Here is a 27,809-nt window from a genome sequence, read left to right on the forward strand (position 1 = left end):
TATGGAAATAGCCCAAGTGTCCATAGATTGATGAATGGATAAAAAAGATGGGGTGTATACATATGCATATAAACATATACATGTACATATGTATATGCATATAGACATAGTATACACGTATGCATATATGTATATATACATATGTAAACATATACACATACACATATAGTGGAATATTATTCAGCAATAAAAAGGAATGGTGTCTTGCCATTTTCAACAGCATGGGTGGAGCTCGAGAGTATTATTCTAAGTGAAATAAGTCAGTCAGAAAAAGACAAGTACCCTATGATTTCACTCATATGTGGAATTTAAGAAATAAAACAAAGGATCATAGGGGAAGAAAAGAGAGAAAGAGAGACATATCAAGAAACGGACTCTTAACTATAGAGAACAAACTGATGGTTACCAGAAGGGAGAGGGGAGGAGGGGATGGGTTAAATAGGTGGTGGAGATTAAGGAGTGCCCTTTGTGATGAGCACAGGGTGATGTATGAAACTATTGAATCACTATATTGTACACCTGAATCTAATATTATACTGTATGTTCACTAACCGGAATTTAAATAAAAACTTAAAAATATAAAAATATGTAATCATTCTTAGGAACTTTAAGAAACATTCATGTTTACTTATTCAATATAGTAAAGTTAAGTCTGATAATTATAATCACCTATTAATCAGTTTTTACATTAGGAAAACTACACATTTTATGGAAACTTAAAATGACAATAAAATTAATTGCTGAATTATTGCTGCATTAATCAGAAATTAATGATTAATGGAAATAAAATGTCATTAATATGACCATGGACTAAAGAATTGTTTGGAGTTATTACCAAGGCATATGGTAAAAATGAGTAAGTGTGTATCACACTGAATGATAGGAAACATGGGCTATTGACTTTTCACCGAGGATCATGCTACCTACATAACTATCCCTCATCTTTTTGGTAAAAGGGGTATCATGAACACTTTGTACTTTTTTTTAAAGGAGGTTATCTATTTTTATTTTTTGTTTCTTATTCTGTTTTGTTAGTCACCATACAGTATATCATTAGTTTTTGATGTAGTGTTCCATGATTCATTGTTTGCATATAACACCCAGTGCTCTATGCAATCTGTGCCCTCCTTAATACCTATCACCAGGCTCACCCATCCCTCCAGCCCCCCTTCTAAAACTCTCTGTTTCCTCAGCCATCAGAAAGGATGAACACCCAACTTTTGCCTCAATTTGGGTGGAAATACTTTGTATTTTTGAAACAAGATAAATTTGCCCTCCCTTATAATTCATTTATCAAGTTACCTCGTATTTCTTATAAAAGAGAAGAGGAAGTCCTTCCTGACCTTGCAAATAATCATTTTCTTTCTTGAAGCATGAGATTTGATTGCCCTTGCAGTTTGGGCTCACACTTACTGCCTGCATTGTGAATAACAGTTCCTTTCTCAGTCATAGTGTTTGACTTTATGACCTCCCATAGAAATGAATTCCAAACACAGACCATGCTTTGGAAAATGGAGATGGGAGTTCTTTGATCCCAGAAAGTAGAAATATTGAGCTAGGAGCATCCTCTTCTAAATTCTCTATAAATGCAAATATATCTGGGTCAAAGAGGAGATACCCAAATAGTTTTGGGAAACATTTGCCCTATAAAATCCTACTTAAAAATCACAATGTGGATACCAGTGTAACTTTTTGTCCCTGCATTGATTTGAGGAAATGCAGAATATTTTACCACTAAACTTGGCTGGAGGAAAGCCGTCATTTTGATAAATTATTGATTCAGATTTGTTTTCACAGTATGTGACATTTTGGGTAGTACCAGGGGAAAAGTTGACCTTTGCTTTATTAATTCTTTGATAAACATATGTGTACAGTACTCTGTAGCTTATGATTTGATTTTTCTGGGTTAAAGTTATTTCATTTGATTTTCTTAATAGGCCTTGAGGTAGTAATGATTATTGTTATTGGTACAAATCCCTAGTAATTGTGAAAATAATATTGGGAAGGAAAACATAAAATACACTGGGATACAACTATTTTGAAGTATTCTCAGACAATTCGGAGGGGCTTATTTACATATACAGTGGTCCCCTCTTGTCTGTGGGGGTTACTTTCTAAGACCCTCCCAGTTGATGCCACAGATAATACAGAGCTCTGTATATACTATGTTTTTTCCTCTATGTGCATACCTATGATACAGTTTAATTTATAAATTGGGCAGCATAAGAGATGAATAAAATAACTAATAATAGAATAGAACCATTAAAATAATATCTTGTAATAAAAATTATGTGAATATGGTATCTCTCAAAGTATTTTATTGTGCTGTACTCATCCTTCTTATGATGATATAAGATGATAAAATGCCTACTTGAGGAGGTGAAGAGAGGTGAATGCTGTAGGTGTTGTGACATAGCATTAGGCTACTATCAACTTTCTGAGGATACATCAGGAGGATCATCTGCTTCCAGATGGTGGTTGACCTGGGGTAACGGAAACTGTGGAAAGTGAAACTGCAGATAAGAAGGGGGGACTACTGTAAATAGAATGCTCACTACAAATCAAACTTAACTTTTTTAGGCATCCAAAGGAGTTTTACCACATTTTGAACAAATTAACATTGTTAATCTTGTTTCAGTTGGTGTGCATATTTGAATAGGAAAAATGACACTTCAGAACATATATATGAACTTCTCAGTATTTGATACTTTTTTCTTGTCTAATTTGTGTAGACTTGAAAAACCATACTGCATTCATTTAAGAGGCATTTTAAAAAATAAAAATGAGTATTTTTTTCTTATTAAAATATATTATGGATACTTTTTAAAAAAGAGATTTTATTTATTTATTTGACCCAAAGAGAGAGACAGGGAGAGAGGGAACACAAGCAGGGGGAATGGGAGTGGGAGAAGCACACTTCCAGCTGAGCAGGGAGTCTGATGGGGGGCTCTAACCCAGGACCCTGGGATCATGACCTAAGCCAAAGGCAGATGCTTAATGACTGAGCCACCCAGGTGCCCCTTATGGCCACTTTTTTGTGGTAAAATATGGTAACCTAAAATTTTCCACTTTAATATTTTTTAAGTGTACTGTTTTAGAGCATTAAGTATATTCACATTGTTCTGTAAACACTACTACCATGCCTCTGGCAATCACCATTCTACTTTCTGTCTCTATGAATTTAACTATACCATGTACCTTATATCAATGGAATAATACAGTATTTGTCCTTTGGTGAATGGCCTAATTCACTTGACATAGTGTTTTCAAGTTTCATTCAGGTTGTAGCAAATGTCAATTTCTTTACCTTAAGGCTAAGTAATATTCCACTGCATGTGTCTACACTTTATTTATTCATTCTTCTGTTGATGGACATATGGGTTGCTTCCACCTTTTGGCTACTGCGGTTATAGCTACTTTTAATTGAAGCATCTTATTATTTAAAATACTATTGAATATTCAATCTTAGTGAGTTAACTTATTTTTTATAAGATGGTTGAAAATGTAGAGATTACTTCCATAATTTTTTTAAAAGATTTTATTTATTTGACAGACAGAGATCACAAGTAGGCAGAGAGGCAGGCAGAAAGAGAGGGAAGCAGGCTCCTGCTGAGCAGAGAGCCTGATGTGGGGCTCGATCCCAGGACCCTGGGACCATGACCTGAGCCGAAAGCAGGGGCTTTAACCCACTAGGCCACCCAGGTGCCCCTTCCAAATTATTTTTAATATCATCTATTATCATTCCTTTGACATGTACAAAGTGTTTTATTTGTAAATACTTAATTGCTTTCACTTGAAAGTCTTGTAATTTATTGAACATCCATGTGCACTATAGCTTAAATACTGAAAAGACAGACCTGGCATAAGTGTGGAGGAGGTCATGGCCAGATTTAATATATAAATTTGAATTACTTGACCTGTCAATGGTGTGTAAAATTAAAAAAAATATATTATTTACCAACACCTAGAGATCAAAGTTTTTACACTAAATTCTACATTTTTTTAAAAAAAGATTCACTTATTTATTAGAGATAGAGAGAGAAAGCAGAGGAGGAGGGGCAGTAAGAGAGGGAGAGAGAAACATAAGCAGATTCCATGCTCAGCATGGAGCCCCAGGCAGGGCTCGATCTCAGGACCCTGAGATCACGACCTGAGCTAAAACCAAGAGTTGGATGCTTAACTAAGTACACCAATCAGGTGCCTAGATTCTACATCTTTTGATGCCTCAGAAAATCCCAAACAGCTAACAATATATTGGATCACTTTTCCTTATGACAATATTTTGTGGAGCTGAGTGGCAGTTGCAACATTTAAGCAAAACTCGTACTTTTCAGTGGAAGCCAGATTCTATATGATCCACTTTTCAAATTTATGTCTTCCTAGCCCCTGACACAGACCTGTATCCTACAGCTGTGTGTACTCAACATGTGAGTAGTCCAAACTGAGGCATACTATGTGAAATTCATATAGTATTTCAAAGATTCAGTATGAAAAAAGACGATAAATTGTCTTATAATTTTTGTGTTGTTTGTAATATTAAATGGTAATGTTTTGGTTAAATAAATAACTAAAATACATTTAACCCACTTCTTTTTACCTTTTTTTAATGTGGCTAAGTAGACAATTTAAGATTACAGAATGAGCCTCACATTAAATTTCTATTCGACAGTGCATGTCTCCATGTTTGTGGTTTAATAGGGGAGTTCTAAGCTATGTAGTCCATTAGCTAAGTCTAATTGGTCACCTTTTTTTGGTATGATCCACAAGTGAAAAGTGATTTCCACAAATGAGTATTTGCAATCTGTTTGATTATAGGGAGTAATAGTTTGGGCCCCAATTAAGTGAAATATTATTCTCCTCAAAGAATTTCATTTTTTTCATTAGTAGACCTGTATTACAAAATATTATGCTCAATTATTATTATAATATTTTGAATTTTCTCAAAAATTTAGGAAAATTGTTTTTCTTGTTATTTCAGTTCCTATGTTTTATCCTTGATTTTGCCTCTTAGTGTGTATAGCCTAAAGTTTTTACTATGTTTTTTTAGAGAAAAATTTGTTAACCTCTGGTCCAAGAGGGAGCTATTGCAGGCAGCTTTTGGTGTGAACTAAGCATAATGGAAATGCTTGGAATTCTGATAGACAGGAGTTACAACATTATTAAATGATCTAATCTCTGAGTTAAGTTTCCTCATCTGTAGAATGGCTATAATGAGCAATTCCTTCTGAATTATTTTGAAAATTAAATACAATACTATATGAGATGTTTTGTGGAAAGGTGATTCTAGCATTTTCTCTGCCTAGGATATTCTTAAAAAAAATTTTTTTTTACAGATCTTATTTATTTATTTGACAGACAGGGATCACAAGTAGGCAGAGAGGCAGGCAGAGAGAGAGGAAGGGAAGCAGGCTCCTTGCTGAGCAGAGAGCCTGATGCGGGGCTCGATCCCAGGACGCTGGGATCATGACCTGAGCTGAAGGCAGAGGCTTTAACTCACTGAGCCCCCCAGGCGTCCCTGCCTAGGATATTCTTATTTATCAAACCTAACTTGGTTACTTCTTGCCCATCTTTAGCCTAGTAACATGTCAGAGGAGCATTTCCTGCTCTGGCCCGAGCCCAGGTTAACTCTCCCCAGAAATCCCATACTTCTTTTTATGCTCATTGTACTCGATGCTGTTTATCCCATCTGTCTACTTTCTATCTTATCACATCTGCTCATCATACTTGATGCTGTTTATCATATCATCTCTATGTGGGAAGTATCTTATAAACCACTATTTCCTAGGACTGACATATAATAAGTATTCAATAAATATTTTTTGAATGATGATACAAAATGCTGTACATATGACACATACACACAAAACCCAGAAAGATTCAGAAAGAGATTTCTTTTTTCACAGAGATTTCGTAGTTTGTGTCTAGAGATTTGAGTTATGTTTTGGGGCAAGTAGTTTATTTATTTATTTTTTAAAGATTTTATTTATTTGAGAGAGACCGAGAATGAGCAGGGAGGAGGGGCGGGGGGGGGGGGGAGAGAGAGAGAGAGAGAGAGAGAGAGAGAGAGAGAGGCAGACTCCCTACTGAGTGAGGAACCTGACGTGGGCTTAATTCCAGGACCCTGGGATCATGACCTGAGCCAAAGGCAGACACTTAACCAACTGAGCCAACCATGTGCCCCTTTTATTAACGATGAGAAAGGAATGCTTGTAAACACCTAGCACAGTGCCAGGCACATCATTGTAAGCCCTCATCAGACTTTTTTTTTCTTATGATGAATGATGAGGATGAGGATAGTGAATATTGAACATCAAAATTATCATTGTATTTATGTGCTGTATAAAGTTGAGAGGTCAAAAATTCTGAAAAATGGGAGGGAATCCATTTTAGGGTAATCAGTCATCTCAGCATCCAAATTAAACCACGTTCAACAACCAAAATCTTAGCTTTATTTATTTATTTGTTTTAATGAGCAGGATTTGAAATGGAGGACAGTTAAATACTTAGAATCCAGATCAAATTCTGAAAATCAAAACTAAATTTTAAAATGTTCTGAGTTTATATGTTAGGTACAGTTTTATACAATAAGTGTTTATTAGCCTAAAAACTTGGCTAGAATGACAACTGAGAGTTGTGGCTCCTGCCTCCTCAGAACAGACAACACCCAGGAATAAAAAGTATGTAATAAGGTCCACATGAGGTTTTGCCAGCAGGAAAGGACATGGTGCTTAGCACATGTCTGTCTGCTTTCTAAGACATTAGGCTCTAGAAATTATGGAGCTGGTGATAAAATCCAGCCCCAAGGTTCCCTCGTATAGCCTTTTCTAACCTTGTAATGAAGGTCACCCAATATATAATTTTAAAAGGCCGGATGTAGATGAATTATGATACATCCAGAAGATGGAGTCATTATTCTTCTTAATTATATATATATATATTGCATCAAACTTCAGGGATTTCTGTAATTTCTTTTAACAGTTCTATAATTTTCCAAATCTTCAGTTCTGTTCAGTTTAACCAGTATTTGTCAAGTATCTACTGTATGCCAGGCACAAGAGATAGAGATGAATAGAGACTCAAAGCCTATTTCAAAGGAGCTCACAGTCTGGTTGAAGAAATCAGTGTGTAAGTAAGAGACACCAATTCACTGTATAAATGCTATGATAGCACCTTGCACAATTACTGTAGAAGCAGACAATGGTATCAAAGATGAACTCCTGTGCATAGGACTAAGAATAAATCAGGGCAGGCTTCCTGGATGGAGTATACCAGATCAGAGTTGGTATGTAAGTGACTGAGTGAGTGAATGTGTGTGTGTGTGTGTGTGTGTGTGTGTGTGTGTGTACTACAACCTGGATTTATGGCAATCTGCTATTTATCCTTGTGTCTTTCCTAACCCACAGCAACATTTAGGATTATAACACAGTAATTATGGCGGTAATTCCCAATTTTGGGGGAGAGGGTCAAAATGGAATGAGGGATTGTAAAGAATGGATCTTGAAATTCTTTTAAAATTTCCTGGTGCGGGAGCATTGATGAGTAGTTGAGAACATGGAAATTTCTGTGGCATAGCATAAGGATAAGCCAGAGTTGTGGCTGGAGATGGAGATGAGGCAGGTGAGGAGGAGGAAATCAGATGAGGCCATGATAAAGAATTGGGGTTTTATCCTGCAAACAGTGGGGAGTCACTGAAGGGTTTTGAGTGGACAGTGGTCACATATTTGCCTTAGACTTGAGCTCAAAAAAAGGGATAAAACAAAAATGCAGAGATAGATTCAAGATAGATTCAAGACTTTAAGTTTTGAATAGATAAAAATACTTTGATTAAGTATTGAGAGAATATCTAAAGTTTAAGTCTGTATGGAAATATCTGAAGGAGATAGATAGATATTAATAGATTAGATCTCTATCTATGTACATATATAGAAATATAAGTGCATATATATATGGATTTTATATTTATAGAAATGGTATCAATGTCATATTTTTTGATGACCTGTTTTTATTACTATTTTTATTAATAGTGTAATTAGAAATTATTTGGGTCATTGTTTTAGTTTGAATTATATTATTGTAATTTTGAACTCTTTGTGCATGCACTCTTTTGCCATTTGCATTTTTTTCTTTTATAAACTGTGTGTTCACTTTCTTTGCTCCTATTTTCCTTGGTGTTTATCTTTTTCATAATAATTTTTTTATCCTACCTAACATGAATGGACATAGAGGGTATTAAGCTAAGTGAAATAAGGTCAGATTAAGGAAGACAAATACAATATGATTCCACTCATAAATGGAATCTAAAAAGAGTGAATAAACAAATAAAAAGCAGAATTAGAGCTATAAATACAGAGAACAAAATGATGGTTGCCAGAGGGGGGAGAGCTGGGGGTTTGGGCAAAATGGGTGAAGGAAAGTGGGAGATACAAGTCTCTAGTTATGAAATGAGTAACTCATGGTAATAAAAAGCAGAGCATAAGGAACACAGTCAATGGTAATGTAATGGGACAGATGGTAGCTATGTGGTGAACATAGCATAATATATAAACTTGTCAAATCACTAAATTAAAAAAAAAAGTGATATTTTAGTCTACCTCAGAGTGTTCTTACATATTAGGGATATTAACCTATAAATATGTTGTAAATATTTTCTCAGTATATTGTTGCTTTTCAATTTATTAAAGCTACTTTTGAGGTATAGAAGTTCAGGACTTGATTTAATTAAATCTATCCATATTAGAGAGACTGTTTCCTTTCAGACTTTATAAATCAGCTGTATTATCTTCTAGTACTCCTATTATATTTAGATTTTGAGGTCACCAAAAATGGCAAAAAGTAAAAAGTGGGTCTGACATATTGTCTGAAGTGTTATTCAGTTGTCCATTGCAATACTACCTTTCTTTTTTTTTTTAATTTAATTTATTTATTTGACAGACAGAGATCACAAGTAGGCAGAGAGGCAGGCAGAGAGAGAGAGAGAGAGGAGGAAGCAGGCTCCCCACAGAGCAGAGAGCCAGATGTAGGGCTCGATCCCAGGCAGGACCTGAGCGGAAGGCAGAGGCTTTAACCCACTGAGCCACCCAGGCGCCCCTCAATACTACCTTTCTAAGTCACTCTTTCCTTGTTGATTTGAAATTTGGACCACAATCCTTCCTCTGATCTTCCTGGGGCCAGATGTGTTTTGGAATTCAGAATGTTTTGGATTTTAGAATGTAGCACATAGACCATATGTTATGTGAAACCTCAATGAAGTCTGAAAATGTTCCCTGTAATGAAGCACTTTATTATTTTCACAGTGAAATATTCACAGTACGTGGGATAAGTAAAGTCTATAAATCAGTCTTTGTTGCTTTTGTTGTCTGATGAGTTCCAAAGAAATCCAGTTTTCAGAAATTTTTGGATTTTGGAGTTGTGGCTAAGAAATAGTGGACTTGTATCTCATTTAACATACACTAAAGCCCTAAGTATACGTGTTGTATCTATTTTGACCTGATTTTTAGTTCTGTTTTATCCACACACTGTGATACACTAGTGATTTTTGTTTTAAAATACCTTTTAATATTAGTTTAATTGGTTCTTCTTTTTTCAAAAAATCTCTTGGTCATTATTATTTTAGATGTATTACAGAATTTTTTTTCCAAGCTCCAACAAATTACTTTAAAGAATTATAGATTAATGTGGGGGAAGCAGGGCAGGCAGTGTTGAGCCATGTTGATGACTGAAAGAGTTGTGCTCCCTGTGTCTGGGTACTACTGTCTGTTGTACTCGCTTTTGAATAAACTCTTAAGAGGTCCATCCTCAACTCTCAAGATCAACTTGAGAAATGTTGGTCCCTTGACACATTTCTGGAGTATATCTGGCTGGATACCCCTGAAGTGCTCTCATGGTTATTAATGATATCTATTAGCATCTTAAAAACTCTTGGGAGTTGGGGTGCCTGGGCGGCTCAGTGGGTTAAGCCTCTGCCCTCGGCTCAGGTCATGATCTCAGGGTCCTGGGATGGAGCCCCGCATCAGGCTCTCTGCTCGGCAGGGAGCCTGCTTCCCCCTCCCTCTATCTCTGCCTGCTTGTGATCTCTCTCTCTGTCTGTCAAATAAATAAATAAATAAAATCTTAAAAAAAAAAAACTCTTGGGAGTGAAAATAAGCAAATTAAAAAAAAAAACAAAACTCTTGGGAGTGCCATCCTGTAAAGAAGGCCATGTATCTTAATTTAGCCTATTATTTAAAAGAATTACTTGACCACAAAATCCCTGTTTCATAACACTGAGCAAATAGTTTAGGGAATGGTCGTTTAAGGAAAAGTAAAAGCACTTCAAATTGGAGTGCTTTTCATCACTAATGCATCATAGGTGTTTATTGAATATCTGCTACCTACCTTATGGTTGAATGTATTGGAGATATGAAAGAATTATAAGATATGATCCCTTACCAGAGGAAAAAACACCAGGAAAACTATTAGGGACTGCTGAACTGTAATTCTCAATAGAATATTAGCCTTCTGAAAGTACAAAGGCATCTAAGTGATATTTATATCACCAGAACCAGTACAGTGCTCTGATTATATCAACATTGGCATTCAGTAAATATATTACATAAAAGAGTGGAAGAAGGGAGGGAGGGGTGCTATCTGTAGCACAGGGTAATATATTTTGGTTCACATATGCATATATTGAGAGGATAAAACCAGAGTGGGCGGGGCGTCTGGGTGGCTCAGTGGATTAAGCCGCTGCCTTCGGCTCAGGTCATGATCTTAGGGTCCTGGGATCAAGCCTCGCATCGGGCTCTCTGCTCCCTTCCTCTGCCTACTTGTGATCTCTCTCTCTGTCAAATAAATAAATAAAATCTTAAAAAAAAAAAAAAAAACCAGAGTGGGCTTCTCAGATTGGACCACAGTTTGGACTAAGGCTAGGCCACACAAGATTGGTAGGGATGGATTTTTCTCCATTACTGCAGGAAATAATAATTGGAAATATGCTTATTGGAGATGTAAAGTGCATCACACCTAGCCTATCCCATACTCAGTTTTGTATAAGGTTAGAGGCCTATCTACCTTATCCTTTTTGTCCCCCAGAATCCAAATCACAATTCTCCAAGAATTCTCTGATTCAGATTGCTACTGGGTGAGAGAAAATGTGGTTTATGGCTTTGTATGAAGAAATGAAATGTTCTAGTGTGGGAAACAGTGCTGGACCAGTCTAACTAAAGTCATAGGGTAAGCAGACATAATACAGAGGTGGCCTGCCACACTTGTTTGTCAACTGAATTCTCAAGTTTATTTGGAGAATTCATAGAAAACTAAAATGGTTCCTTCGATATCCTTAATTAGCTCACTCATTTTGGTAGATGCCAGCTTATCGATTTCTCCCCAAAATGTACAGTCTGACTATTGGGTTTCTCCCCCATGTCCTATAAATCCTGTTTTTGCTTTTGTTCCTTGGCTCAGTCTAACAGACTCTCTCATATGTGGGTACACAGTTTGTGTGCAAAATGACTAAAGGACATTGAGCTGAGCTATTTTCCAACACTAATACCTTCTTCCTGAGCTCTTACCCATTGGATCATGGGGGAAAGTAACTGAATGTTCGATTCAGTGTAAGGCTTCGTTTGATTTGGTCATTTAAATCATTATTTTTTTAGGTCATTCTTTCTCTGAGATACTCTCCTGCACCCTGTTGGTTTCCTTCAGGTAGTATATGGAAGAAGGGGCTGTGTGGATTTCGTATCTTCAAGTCACTGGGGAAAGGGACCCCTGGCCTCAAGCTGGCCTGTTGGAATGTATATATATTGGCATGACAGCTGCTGGGCACTGGAAGGATATCATCCCCTGGTCAGTTGGTTGCTGGATGCTCTTCTGGTCTGCAACATGTAAACTTGCAGCCCATTCTTCTGGCTCAGGCTCTTTTTTGGTGGTGTTTCTTGGATGGTCCACACTAAATTTGACTTCCTCTGGTATTAGAGATCCCCGCTCACAGGTCTGACTGAGACGCCCATCTGGCACTGGCTTAAGTGGTCTATGGTGCTACTCTTACTATAGAGCCATACTTCCCCCACTATGCCAATAGTCTGTAGCAGACTTCCCAGCTTAACACGTATCTACTTCCAAGTCCTAAGACACACAGAAACCAAGAGTTGTTCAGGAAAGCTAAACCTCAGGCCTCCCTCTGGGTGCCTATACCATGCCACTTTGTCAATGTGGCTCTGTCCTGGTGCTACAGAACAGCTTCCTCCCTGTGACTATATTGAGGGGAGGGGAGCAGAAGAACCCTCTGGCCCGAGGATTCCTTTCCACTTACCTGATATTTGTCTTCTTCCCCAAGCCACTTGCTATAGAAGAGGACTTAAGACTTAACTCTTCTGCTATTTTATACCTTCCTCCCTTTCTGAGACTTCTTCCTGTATTTCCTCTAGGGCAGAAGGAGATGGTAAGCCTTTATTTTTTTCTCTACATTTGTATCTTACTCATTCCTGATTTTAGCAAAGTTTTAACAGCAGTCAGAGGCATTGTTCTTAATTCACAAGGGACATTTATGGGCCAAGTCTTCTAAGTTTAGCTGTTTACATGCTGAGGAGAGTAAAGTGTTTTCTTGAGAGGCAAATCATCTCTAAAAGCAACAAGACCATTGCCTTTTGTTTGCAAGGATATTGTTTCGTTGCACAATTTTATTGTACATGTCAAAAATTATATTATTGTGACAAATCCTAGGAACATCTAGGGTATTTAGGGCAGTTTTGTATTTGAAAGGCCCAAAAGAAAAACATATTAATAAATTATTTTTAAAGATTTTATTATTTATTTGACAGACAGAGATCACAAGTAGGCAGAGAGGCAGGCAAAGAGAGAGGAGGAAGCAGGCTCCCTGCTGAGCAAAGAGCCCGATGTGGGGCTCGATCCCAGGACCCTGGGATCATGACCTGAGCCGAAGGCAGAGGCTTTAACCCACTGAGCCACCCAGGCGCCCCCATATTAATAAATTTTTAAACCATTACCCCTGTTACATTATCCATTATAATACCTGAAGGCCTTAAACTTGGCACATTATTAAGACATTTGAGTTGGATATCTAGAGTTGCAAGAAATAGTGTTACATTTACTATGAGGACATATGTAACATATCTGATAGGGTTTATTGATTGCAATTAATGGGACCTATCTCAGATAATTTAGGCAAAAAATAATTTAATAGGATGACAGGGGGTAGCACATGGAATTTAATGAAAGACCAAAGCAAGGGGTTGTAGAAAAAACCAGAATAGTTCCAGACATCTGGATCTGAGGAAAAGTCTTGTTAGGGTGCTGATAGTGGGACAGGTTCTCTCCAACTACTGACATTTCTATGTGGATCCCCTCTTGACTCTATCTCTTAAAGAGAGAAGCTGATTGGTGTGGGAGGTCAGGAGCCCACACCTTGGCCAGGGTAACATAGTCCTTCCAAAACTGCATGCAGTAGTAGAAGAAATGGAGTAGAGAGTCAGATTGAAAGGACAAGCTGACTTCAGTTTAGGGCATGTGGCATTCCTAGTTGTACAGAATATCTAGGCAGAAAGTTTATAATATGGCTACAGAGCTAGCCCTGGCTATAGGGCTGACTCAGTGCCATTTTTCTCATGGAATTTGGAAGGGCTAAAATTTGTTTATGATTAATTAAAAAAAAACAGAAAAGAAGATTTTTAAAACAGTTTGTCTCCTTAATTAAATGTTAAATGAATTGTAGATAAAGTATTATGTAGAATTCTCTTTTACATTCTTTTAGACAAAATATAACCATTTTAAAATGTTACTGTTTTAAAATGGTGATGTTTTTCTTTGTTGGTTTTCAAATATTACAAAGATTTCTTTTATAAATGCTCCCTCAAACCGTCCTCAAAAAGGTACAGGCAATGGTAAAAACAGTGTTTTTCAGAGAATTAGCAAGGATGGGAGAGGAATCCCTGGTTTTAAAAGGCCTGGGCTATATGAACCTCAGTCTTGTCCACTGTGTCAGAACTAAACTGTGACAGACCCAGATTTCATAGCCAGTTTTCAACTAAGGATTCTGCTCCTTCCCCAAGTCTAGAAGTGGCACTATTGAATTATTTTTATAGAAGGAATTTAAGTGAGACAACCTGGTTGGAAGTGGTCAGGATTTAGTTAAGGTATCTTTAAAACCGGAACTAAATTTAGTATATATAGCTTGAGAAGATGGGCTGAGCCAAGGCAAAGCTATGAGTTATGTAGAAATTCAAAAGCTAAGAATGGAATTATGTAAAGTTATCATTATACCCTCACTATAGGACTAACATTTTGCATATGTGCTCCACTTTATAATTACAATCAGAAATAGATTATGTATGGAGTCACGTGAGCCATCTTTGTTATTGTTCCCCAGTATTAAACATTCCTTCCAGTCAGACCAATTGCCTTAGGCTGACTCACCTAGTCAGCTACGCCCTTTTCTCTGCCTTTCCTTCAAGGCTCAGCTTGTATTCTTTCCTCCCCTCCCAAAGACATGTCAAGACACTTCACTAATTGTATTTAGGATAAATTTCATCATGTAGCTAATAACTAATTAGTAACATTAATTAATATTTACTAATAGTATTGCCCTATGATATCACTTCTTTTCCTAGCTAGATACTACCAATTGTTTATGCCTTTCCATCTCTACCTTAAAATTTTTGTCCTTTGTAGTTGTAGATTGTATTGCTTATACCTCTATTTGACAATTATTTATGATCTACGCCATGCATATATTTTTTTCTTACTTTCTATTGTTTTCATTGTCTCCTCAATCGTATCTCTCTGCTGTTAACCAATATGTATATAGTAAAATGTCTATACACTTGTTACATGTGGAAACATATTATACTATTTAATGTTGTGGCTTTCTAAATTGTGAGGAGAAATGGGACCAGTTGGATTCAGTTCTAGGCTCCCAGGTCTCCCCTTACCTACAACTCTAACTTTATCTAATTAAGAGCTAAGCTTTTGTTTAAAAATTTCAGAGACCATCTCCACCCAAATGAGGACCATTTATTAAACAGATCTACATGTATTTTTTATTTACTCAATCTAATTATAAATATTGAGTCCTGGCCTGGTGCTTCTTCACAGTTCCTAGTTTGATTTTGAATAAGTCAGTAGGTTTTTAATAAATATTAAGATGAAATAAATAAGATGATAATATTTGTATCTTATAAATTTTATGTTCAGTTCAATTCTAAAGGATATTTAAATTATTTTTTAAGTTAAAAAATTTCCACATTTCCTTAACTTATCAAGTGTTGAGCACATAAAATCATGCCTTAGAGAAATTCACAAACACACACATGCACACACACACACTTCGAAAGTACCAAGAATTACCCTTAATATTAATGGCCTGAACAGATAGCATTTATTTGACATTTTGACCTGCTCACCAGTTTGATTTTGTACTTTTGAACTTTTCAAACGTTGCCTATATTTTGGTTTCATCTTCGTTGACAGGTAGGGAACCAAAAATATCAGTCCAATCTAAATTAAAATGATACAGACTCATTATCATTTAACTTCTTTATCAAATATTTTTTTGTGTATGACCTCTCTTTTTCAATTCCATTAATGCATTTTCAGACACAAATGATTAGGCTGACAAAATTCAGAATTTTTCCTGGACATCCATGATACCAAATAGTGGCTTCCCCCACACTTGTAGCAGCCACCTCCTGTTCCCATACATAAATGGCAGCCAGCAATGGCTGGAAACAAAGGACTCTCTCCCAGTCCCTGAATACAGTGACATTCATTCTGAGAGAAGCAGGGGCAGCTTTTTGAAAGCCGACTTCTTCAGCTCGACAATAACACACAATGAGTTATTGACTTGTTTATATACGGAGCTCTTTTCAGTAACTAACTCTGACTCCCACAGTCTGGACAAATGATTGATTTCGTGGTTAGAAAAAGAGAAAGCTCTCGCGCTAAACTCTGTAGTGCAAACTACTTCTTCCCCATTTGTTCCCTAAATGAATAGGACCTTATTAAAATGCACTTTCCAAAAAAATACCTGCAGCTGGCCTTTATAACCATGTTTTGTATATATAAATAAGTAATTTGTCCCAGTCTTTTGTATATTAACAGACCATTGGAAAACTTGTCAATATATATGAAGGCTGATTGTCCTGTTGTTTATGCTAACCTGTATTGCCTATATTGATCTGCATGTAAAATATGGATCAAATTATTTATTATTAAATCAATTTACTGATCAAAAGTTAGATTTTTGATAGAAAAGATTCAGTTTTCTTGTTGGGTTACATTGATTTATTAAGGACATTATATACAACATATATGAAATACTTCACATTGAATCACTAGCTGTTCTGAACACAGAGAAAAGTACATGCAGAACTATAATTCAGAGCAGTAAGGGTATGGGTATGGTTGGACTCTGGTTAGTACCCATCTGGAATATCAATATGAATTAAGTATACAGAACATACCAGCTTGTTTGATCACTGCACCTTTTAAAAAGTATATTAATAATTGAGCTCTAGAGCTTATTTAGAGTTATGTTCTTCTATAAAATAGATCTTATTTTATCTTACTGTCATGTTAAAATTTGTACATAATCAGTCTTTATAATTTTTATATATATACTTTAAAATATTTGGGAGGAAGTTAAAAAAAAAAAAAGGAAGGAAAAGCCAGGTACTGTTACTGACATACACAAAAGGAGATCACTGCTCTTCTCCAGCAGGAGATCTTGAGCCTGTTGTCCTCTCTAGGATGTCCATAGTTGAGCTTCCTGAGCCAGCAAATGTTTGAAGAACTCCTCAATGAAGGGCACTTTCTCTTACAGTCACAATGGGCCGTACATGTTATACAGAACGACATATTACTAAACCATGACCCTTTAGGGCTTCAGAGAAAGTAAATGCCCGCTACCTTAGCATTAGAAGTTTTATGTAAAATACACATAGTCTGAAAGTTAATGATCATTAGAAATCATTTCATTGAAACCTGTGGCTTCAGGTATACTTTGGTGGACTTTTTTCTTAATTCCTAAACAGATAGTTTGAGGTGAGTATATTCATTTTTAATCTTTTTCTCTAAACAGGCCATTTTTGGGGAGTACTTCTTATTTAGTTTTCTTTGACAGAACCGTTATGTTTCTTGTTTTCTCCATTTCTGCCATTGTCCTGCACTCATCTCTTGATGGTTCTACTCTGGTTACCATTAGTACTGAGTGAGAGCAACTTTAAACTGAGCTCTGATAACTAATATTTATTACTATTTTTAAAATATTAGCAACAAGGCCTTATAAAAGTGACAAATTAAACCTTCCTACTTAGCTTTAGATTTTGATGTGTAAAATGAATATTTATGGGTGTTTTCTTACATTTAAAAAGAGTGAGATATATTTAGAACAAAGTGGCACTCTTCGGGTAGATATTTGGCTTTTCATAGTTCATACAAATTTTAGCCATCTCTGTTTTTTATTGAGTTATAATTGGCATATAATATCATATTAGTTTCAGGTGTACAACATAATGATTTGATATTTGTATATATTGTAAAATGATTACCACAGCAAATTTAACATTTGTCACCATACATAGTTACAATTTTTTTGTGTGTAATGAGAATTTTTAAGACTTACTCTCAACAGTTTTCACATATGCAACACAGTATTATTAACTATAGTTACTATGTTATACTTTACATCCCCGTGACTTAATTTATTTTATAGCTGGAAATTTATACCTTTTGACCCTCTTTACCTGTTTCATCTACCTCGCACATCCACCCCTGGCAATCACCAATTTTTTCTATCTATGAGCTTGGTATTTTGTTTTTGTTTTTGTTTTTTAAAGATTACACATATAAGGACATCATATGGTATTTCTGTTTCTCTGACTTAATTTAAAGTTAATTTGTTTTTTACTTTTAACTTGAAGTTTCTGCCCCCTTTTTACATGAAAAATTAGCCTCAGAAATTTTGAACCCATTGACAAAAATTATTTCATACATTTCAGATAAGAACAGCAAATCAAAAGCACATAGTTTTGTCGTAGTGAAGAAACAGTATCTTTTCCTCCAAAGTGACAGGAGAAGAGACTCCTACAATTGTTATCATGACATGGGACTTGAGGGAAAGATGCTGTTAGCACTGCATATTATTATTATTTTTTTCCCATTTTATTTATTTTGTCAGCGTAACAGTATTCGTTCTTTTTGCACAACACCCAGTGCTTCATGCAAAACGTGCCCTCCCCATTACCCACCACCTGTTCCCCCAACCTCCCACCCCTGACCCTTCAAAACCCTCAGGTTGTTTTTCAGAGTCCATAGTCTCTTATGGTTCGCCTCCCCTTCCAAATTTTTTTTTTTAATAAACATATAATGTATTTTTATCCCCAGGGGTACAGGTCTGTGAATTGCCAGGTTTACACACTTCACAGCACTCACGATAGCACTTACCCTCTCCAATGTCCATAGCCCCCTCCCCCTCTCCCAATCCCACCTCTCCCCAGCAACCCCCAGTTTGTTTTGTGAGATTAAGAGTCATTTATGGTTTGTCAGCACTGCATATTATTAATACCTCAAGTGAAAGTGTACTCTCTTAATTTGACTTTTTACTTTCAATAATTTTCAATAAAAATCTCTCTACAAAAAAAAAAAATCTTCAGTAAAAATCTCTCTCTTTTGGAATGGCTGGTCTGTTTCCAGAAAAGGCCCAGGTCTCTATCATTCTATTTTGTTAAGCATTTATTTCTTAATATCTTACTGGATTCTCTATTTGGTATGCATATGATGTTTTCTGATAATGTTGATATGTTTTGATCTTAGCTTATGTAGACTAGTGTAGTGCTTCTTTAGAAGTTGAATATTAGAATGGAGGTGATTTTCCCAACTGTGGTGGTTTCAAAGGTAAAGAATTCCCACCTTTTGAAAAGTTACATGGAAGAAGTTCTAAATGTCATAGCCCTGGGAGACCTCGTTAGAATCTGACTTACTGCTGTGGCACCGAAGAATTTAGTACTTTGTTTTTGTTCTGTTTGCGTTCCTTGAAAAAGATCTGCTCAGAATGTTTGTGCATTTGGAAATTAATTTTGTAAGGAATGGATGAGTTTAGTGAATATTTCCCTGGCTCCTCCCCTTCACACCAATCTCCTCCTCAGATGAGAATCCCCACATAAAGAAATAGCCATAGAGACTTGACACAACTATGTTGCACCACACTTCACACTCAGGCTTCCATGAGGTAGATATTTAACTTTTTATAGTACTGTGCTTTTTGTATTAGTTCAGCATGTGAAAAAATATTCTTCAGGGAGAGTAATCCTAAGAATAGTTTCACATGATGATTTTTTTCCAGTTTAATTGAGATGTAATTGACATACAGCACTGTGTAAGTTTAAGGTGTATAGCATAATGATTCAACTTTCACATATATTGTGAAATGACTACCACAAGAAGTTTAGTTAACATCCATCATCTCATATATAGGTACAAAAAAAAAAAAAAAAGGAAAAACAATGTATTTTTCCTTGTGTGAGAACTCTTAGGATCTACTCTTTTAACAACTTTCAAATATACCCTTCAACATTGTTAACTATAGTCATCATGTTATATATTATGTGTTGATTATTTTTTAGCAAACTTGTTTTTTGTGGTTCTCAATCCAGGACAGGGATAGTCAAATGTTGCCTGCTGTTCAAAAGCAGCCTGCTACTTGTTTGTTTGTTTTTTAAGTTTTTCTGAGGCATAGCTATGCTCATTCACTATGTATCATCTATTTCATGCTGCAAGCCTGGAGCTGAGTATGAGCAACAGAGACTGTATGCCCTCCCGCACCAAGCCTCAAATATTTATTCTCCAGCCCTTTACAGAAATATTTGTCAACTCCTTATCCAGGGTGATCATCAGAATCACCTAGAGATTCCTGGCCTTTTCCCTCTACCAAGACAGAATCTCTGATACGCTGTGCTGTATCACATATCAGTGGATGAAGAGTTTGCAGGTTTGATACTATTCTTATAGCACATATACATAACTAGATTGAAGAAACCATATTATTCTCTCCCACCCACATTTTATCTCAAGTATAAGAATGGGTCTTCAGGCAGAATAGGGATTAAAGATTCATGTTAACTCAAACATGATTTGCCAGGCATACAGTGAAGAAACATGATTTAAAACAACAACAGGGGTACCTGGGTGACTGTTGGGCCTCCCACTCTTGGTTTTGGCTCAGGTCATAGTCTCAGGGTCCTGGGATTGAGCCCTGTGTCCGGCTCTGCAGTCAGTACAGAGTCTGCTTGAGGTTCTCTCTCCCTCTCCCTCTCCCCGTCCTGCTCATGCAGTCTCTCTCTAGAATAAACAAATCCTAAAAAAAAAAAAAGCAACAACATTAACAAAACAAAACAAAACAAAAAATGTGACCATTATTTATTCTTTATCCTCAGTAGGGAGATAAAATCTTGCCAGCCCGTTGCTTAAGAATTGTTAAATATTCCAATTCAAAAAGTTTTGTATTAGGCTGTTATTTTCTTTCTTTCTGTTAATACCAGTTTGCCGAGTGAATGTTATTGTGTGAATTCAGCTTTTTCCTTCATTGAAAATAGCATTTTGTTTCGATGGGGATTATTAAAAAAACAAACAAACACAGAATAGATGACATTCATCTCTTTATAATGTATGGTTAGCAACAGTAGTGGAAGTAGTGGAAGACCTTAAATGGATCAGGTAGCAGGTAACTGTTCAGGTATTTAAGATGCATTATTTCTTGTCTTGAAATATTATAAATCATTTTGAACTGTTCTAGACTGTTTGAATTGACATTTGCTTTTGGTTAATGTTCTTGAATTTTTATCCTGATGTAACAGCAGCCAATTTATTCCCTGCTGGCAATGAAAAATTTTAATAGGAAATATCAGCCTAATTAAAAAAAAATTGCTATGCTCATTTTGATAAAATTACTTTTAAAAAAGTAATTGTTGGTGTCAAATGTCTGCAATTAAGGACCTCTCCCAAATCATATTTTAATAAACTTATAAATGATAAAAGTGAATGTGAATGATTCAGTGTTAAATATTTTAAATATAAAAATGTATTTTCAACTTAATCTAAATGGAGTTCATTCTCATATAAATGTGGGCCAAATTAATTTTAAATTACCTTCCATGAGTATGCTAAATTGGTTGTTTGAAGAAATGTTGTAGTAAGGCATCAGTAGGTGTCTATTTTCATGCAATTAATTTTTTTTCTAGTTGAACCTGGCTGTAGATGAACAGAAAGAAAAAATTACTGAAAAAGCAATTCTTTCAATGACAGCAAAGGAGCACCATAAGGCACAAGAAGAAGTAAGAAACTTACTTTTCAGGGGTGTCTGGGTGGCTCAGTGGGTTAAGCTTCTGCCTTAAGCTCAGGTCATGATCTCAGGGTCCTGGGATTGAGTCCTGCATCAGGCTCTTTGCTCAACAGGGAGCCTGCTTCCCCCCTTTCTTTGCCTGCCTCTCTGCCTACTTGTGATCTCTCTCTCTGTCAAATAAATAGATAAAACCTTAAAAAAACAAAAAGAAACTCACTTTTTAAACTGTATTATAAAATTATAGTGAGTGCTAATTTAAAAATTAAAACATATTTTACTTGGGTCTGATAGTAAACCAACTGTAGTTATCTGATAGCAACAAAATGAAAACAGTTGGTCAAAACTGGAATCATTTTATTGATATACGAGGATTGAAAAATCATTATATGCTCAAAAGAATAAATACTGTAATTTCCTGAAAAATATTTCTGAAAACTTTCTCACAAATTTCCTAAATTAGGAAATTATTACATGCAAGTTGAATCTGGAAATTATAAAGCATGCTAACATAGTAAAAACATTAAAATCTTTTTGAACTTTGAATAAGTACTAAATCTTATTTTTATTTTCTGACTTCTAGAAATAACATTATTGTTCTGAATATTAGAAATGCCAACAGTGTTATATCTTATCAAAGAAAATCTGTAGTTTACAAATGTCAAGCTTAAGTAAGCCAATCATAAGCTTCTATAGGCAATATTGTAATGAACTATTAAAGCAAAGCTTCTTCTCTCCAAAGCTCATGCTGTGAAGTTGACAGCATATTCCATAAATGAAAAAATAATACAAAATTGGTGTTAGACAAAAGGAAAAAATGATTTTTATGTAGGTTCCTGGAATGCAAAAGCAGTTACTCTTTCTGAGGGAGATCATGAATTTGCTAATTCCTATGTACCATTGTCAGTAAATAAAATCACAATCAACTTAAAGAATAAGGTAATGTGAATATTTAAAAATTAAACTTTCATGTAATTCTCTTTTGACACTTTGGCAAGGAAAACTGTCGAAGCTTAGGGGCTTTAATATTTTCTTATCATTATGATTGCATCTGTTCTGCTAACTATGTATGATGTGAAAATGAACAGGTACAATGCTTCAAATCTTCCTGAGTAATTCAAATCTTTAAATTAGAGACTATATTAATATTTGGGACTTATATATGTCCAATTTTAAAGACAATATTATAACCATAGATTGGTAATCTCAGTAGTGAATATTTCATAAGAAAAATTCAATTGAATAAGTTCTAAGATGTAGCAAGTAATGATTGTATAAATTTAAGTTACAGTTCTCACTCATTCCACTCAATATTAACAAGTTAAAAGACAGGATTTACAGCTATAAATTAAAAAATATTGTCCTCTACTCATTTGGAAAATGTTTTTATCACAGTTGGAGAGTTTATTACATTTTCACAGGAATTTAAATTGAATCTATCATGTATCTTGATACGGTAAACTTTAAGAAAGGCAAATAATTATCTCTAGTTTAATTAGTATCATTAAAGGTATGCCTATAATAACAAATTATTATTAGAGATTAAATCTAGAATAATCTAAAAGGATGAATATATTTGATATTTTCTGCCTTTTAAATATTGTAATTATTTTGCTCTTTGATATTTTATGCAAAACTGTAATTTCAGTGAAACTGAAAACTTGAAGTGGCCCAGAAAAATTATCATTATGCTAAATATATCATTTTAAATGCCACCTAGTTAGCAACACTGGAAATGAAAATTATCTTTTCTAGAATATCCAGAAGTAGCTGTGCTTATTTGGTACTTATTCTTTATCATCATCTTAATGTTTATTTAATACCCAGATACATTAGTGTTCTTCTCATACAGACCTTATTTGGTCACGTATTTGCTTGATTGGTTATGACTCAAATGCCTTTTGTTTGCTTAAAAAAATACACAATAAAGGGAACATGTGGTGTGTGTGTGTGTGTGTGCGTGCGCGCGCACACGTGCGCTCAGTGGTCTCTATTCTATACAGTTTGGGAATAATTTCTCTGTCATTACTTTGAAAGTGATTATATTAATTTTGATGTGTAATTTTCAATATTTTGGTTGGAAAAAGTAAGTGACATCAAGTTTTGGGCCTAATTCATATACAGAAATGTGAAATCATGAATGTGAAGAGAAATGAAAAATCTGGGAGGGAGAGAATTACTTCAAAATTTATTTAGCCTAGAGTTTATTTTTTAAAAAAATATTGTATTTCTAGATATATTTCAAAATCCAAACTAAACATTATAAAATCTGAGATTTAGATTCAGATTCCTGCTGTCTATGTTTTTATTTTAAGACCATAGACATGGTCTTGTTTTATTTCATATAATTTTTCCACATGAAAACTAGGAATAATAATAATGTATGTTTCATAAGACTACTTTGAGGTGTGTTATATGTTAAACTACCTTTTGGGAAATGGTTTATAGAAATGTGCATATAATTTGCTTTGTTAGTTTAAAAGTTATTCCAGTTTCTCTGGAAAGTAAATACCAAAATAGTATTAAATGTGTATGTATTTTATTAGAAGAACTGCCTATGAGAGAAAATGGAGAGAGCTCTGGGTAAGGCCAGGAGACCTGTTCGACTAAAATGTGGGCTTGAACATGAATGAAGGAGAGAGGAAAGGAAGACTGGAGGGAAGCCTTTTAGACAGCAGTGCAGTCTAAGGAAGGTTTAGTGAAGCTGATAGTGTATCCTTCACCTAAAGTTGTCCTTCAGAGGAGTCCTGTGACTCCCTAAGTTAGACCTTGCCATTGATGCAAACCTGGTGGTGGATTTGAGAGATAGTAGCTGGGACCTATGGTTCATTATGCTCCTGTGGTTGGTTAGAAGCCTGTGAAGCATTTCTCACTGCTTCCTCAAAAGCTATAGTTGACATTATATTTGTTGCCATCAACATAGCCTGATTGCCAGATGAATTATAAAGATATTTAAATGTTTCTATTTTAGGTGAAGGGGATTAAGAGTAACTTATGTCGATGAGCACAGAGTAGTATATGGAACTGTGGAATCACTATATTGTACACTGAAACTCATGTAACACGATATAAACTACAATGGAATTAATTTTTTTTTAAACTCTCTAATTTAATCACCCCTTCCTCCATGGATGTTAGACTCTTGAATAGGCTTAAAGGTGGTACACATAATGGACCTCTGACTGGAAGCATGATAACTCTCCTTCAGAGATATCTTCCATCTTAGAAGGGTTCTAGAAATTATTAAAAAGTTGGGAATATTTGAAGTGGTATGAGTAAGAGGTGGTACACACTTCAAGTTCTCTGGTAGTTACATTGCAGCCCATCTTTCTAAATCAAGAGACACTTAACTTTGCTCATAGGTTCTCATATCTTTTCTAATCTTTGTTCATCAAATCTGTGTTGTATTTCTCTTTAGCCTAAATAATGCTGAACCCTTGGGCCTAAAAGAAAGAAGAGATTTTAGGAAACTTAAAATACTCATTTTCATCTCCCTAACCCTTTTCTGGTTCTTAATTATGTCATAAATTAGAAAGTTTCTTGGTGTTAAGTTTAAGCACAGACCTAGCTTTGAGACCATTCCCATGCCAAGATGACATTCCCAGGATAGAGGCTGTTGCCTTTTGTGCTGATTTCAAGCAATAATTTAGTGCAAAGTTCTCTGGAGTCCTCCTTACTAATAGTATATGGACTCAAGGCCACATAGAAATCAAGGAAGAGCTGAGCTCATCATTGGAAAAACCAGGAACTCCTCAAAGCATCATTCCTAATAGCCAAAGTACAATATACAGAATGTGTAATTCAGAACATACAACTTCAATGTGCATAAATTTTAGAATTGTTAGAAACAGAATGATATTTTATGATAAATCTAAATCATCTTGAGAGTTGAATAAATTCAAGGGTTACATTAATGTGTTATAAAAACATGACTAAACTCTCCATGTGTGTTTTTAAGCAAAAAGCCTCTATGTTTATAGACAGGTGTGCATTTGCATTCTTTCAGAAGTTTGGTCTTTTCCCTCATCGAATACTTATTTTTTTTTTTTTTTTTGCTACCTTCTGCTCATTTGTCACTCTCCCAAATTCTGTACAAGTGTCACTTCCGTGCTGCATTTCCACGGAGAATGAAGAGTAGAATGTGTAGGCTTTCTGCCACACAATGAGATGGTGCATTTTTTCAACATATGCATACGTAAGCCTTCTTTTGTGAATGGGACTGATAGGGTCAGATAATGTTTAAAGGGAAAGGCTTTATGTCTCTCAGGCCTCTATGTTTCCACATGGATGCTCCCACACACACATAGATTGAATTATGAACAGACCCATTAATGCTGGGATCACAAAAGGTCAAGTTTTGTCTTCTTTTACCCCTATTCACATTGCCTTTGTAGAGAGAGAGAGAAGAAAAAAAAGGATTTGCAGGAAAAAAGATTCATGATGAAGAATTTTAAAGAGCATTTTTCCCCTTCTAGCAACATCTGTGATTTGAAAAAAAAATCATATTATGTAAAATAATTCAGGGTTATTGTATTACCTACCCAATTTTGGTATACGAGTTACTTCATGTGTAGGGTTATCTTTAAGGGTAGTCTGTTATAATAACTGAGGACAAAATGTAGCACTTTGGGGATAAAAGACCTTATGAATATGTAAAGTAACATAAAGTTTTAGTAAGATTGGATGGAAATTTTACCAAAATGTCAATGGCAGGATTCTTGATATATATTTTCCTATTTTGAGGTATGTTAATTTTTACTAGAACATCTTTTTTGATAGTTTTAACTTATCTTTTTAAAAAAGACAGGTGATAATTGATGTAATTGTTTTTCACATACATTAACAGATAATCATGGGACAATTGAAAAATAGCAAAAATGATAGAGAAATTTTTTGAAGCAACAAAGGATTCATAGGAAATGAAACTTTTAAGGCTTTAACCAATAGCCCTTTAGAATGCAAATGACATCATCAGTTGTATGGTTGGTTGATTTCTGATGTCACATGAAATCCCCTATCTGTGAAAGGCTATGGATTGTGACAGTAAAACCAGTCATGTATAAAAATGTTCTCAAATCAAAGCCTGAAATTCCTCCCTTTTTTTTTTTTTTGGTGGCTCACTATAGTATAAAGTATAGTACATAAAATTGAAGAGAACAGTGTTACTGACAAGCATAATGCATTGCATGATGTTTAGTATATTTTAAAGACTACATAAAATTATGTCTTTTTAAATCATATAATGCTGGCGGTGAGGAAAGGTTCAGAGAGGATCGGTGCTTTGCAGAAATGGCATCTGGAGTCTAAAGCTTTTGGTTCTTGCATTTATATTTTGTCAGACAACTATAAGAGCAAGTCACTTGGCCTGTTTTGGTCTCTAGTTTTGGTATGACAGATGTTATTACCCATCATTTTTGAGGATAATACTGGAGGGTAGTATGGTGAAGATTAGGCTGGAAACACTGACCAATTTAATATTGGATCACTTCTTATTTCTGTATTTTAAATGTTACAACTTTATAGTAGTACGAGTTAACAGTACTATGGAAGCATAGACATTCATTCCAGAAAACAGAAAAGGTTTTTAATCTTGAATGCCAAGCTGAGGAAGCTTGAGGAGCAACTGGGGGATTCACTGTTCTGTTGGAGGTAGATTAATTCAGGGGAGGTGGCAGGGTGAATCTGAGGTGGAGAGACCAGGGACAGAGAGACCACTCAGTAGGTGTTGTGATAATTCAAGTAAGGGGAAAGGATGAGGAAATGAGGGCGTGGACCAGAGTATTACTTATAAGAAAAGGAAGGAAGGAGAAGAAACATATGAATTTGGAAGAAGGGTTGGCAAACTACAGTTTCAGGGCCAAATATAGTCTATTGATTATTTTTCTAAAAAGTATTATTGGAATACGGTCTTGCCCACTTGTTACATGTAGTCTGTGGGTGCTTTCAAAGTACAATTGCAGGGTCAAACAGTTTTGATGGAAATCTTATGGCCTACAAAACTGAAAAATTATCTGTCCCTTTTAGAGAAAAAATTTGCCAGTCCTTTTTAAAGTGTAGGATTTTTAAAGCAACTAGCTGAGAGGCGCCTGGGTGGCTCAGTCAGTTAAGCATCCAACTCTTTTTTTTTTTTTTTTAAGATTTTATTTATTTATTTGACAGAGAGAGTGATCACAAGTAGGCAGAGAGGCAGGCAGAGAGAGAGGAGGAAGCAGGCTCCCTGCGGAGCAGGGAGCCCGATGCGGGACTCGATCCCAGGACCCTGAGATCATGACCTGAGCTGAAGGCAGCAGCTTAATCCACTGAGCCACCCAGGCACCCCAAGCATCCAACTCTTGATTTCAGCTCAGGTCTTCATCTCAGGGTTGTGAGTTCAGGCCCTGTGCTGGGCTCCTTGCTGGGGGTGGAGCCTACTTAAGTTTTTTTTAATAAAAAGAAATTTAAAAAATTAGGGAGTAGATGATTGATGACATAAGGACAAATA

At 35.5% G+C, this 27,809-nt stretch overlaps 1 protein-coding gene across 1 annotated transcript in view; it reads left to right on the forward strand.

The window, feature by feature from the left end:
- DCDC1 (doublecortin domain containing 1) overlaps positions 1-27,809 on the forward strand; it is a 423,366-nt gene that overhangs the window by 183,032 nt on the left and 212,525 nt on the right. Inside the window, exon 11 of the mRNA XM_046015856.1 lies at positions 21,231-21,323. Coding sequence (XP_045871812.1) covers positions 21,231-21,323 — 93 coding nt within the window. The remainder of the gene's footprint in view (positions 1-21,230; positions 21,324-27,809) is intronic.

The sequence above is a fragment of the Meles meles genome, chromosome 8, assembly GCF_922984935.1.
Source record: "Meles meles chromosome 8, mMelMel3.1 paternal haplotype, whole genome shotgun sequence".
Classification (NCBI taxonomy): domain Eukaryota; kingdom Metazoa; phylum Chordata; class Mammalia; order Carnivora; family Mustelidae; genus Meles; species Meles meles.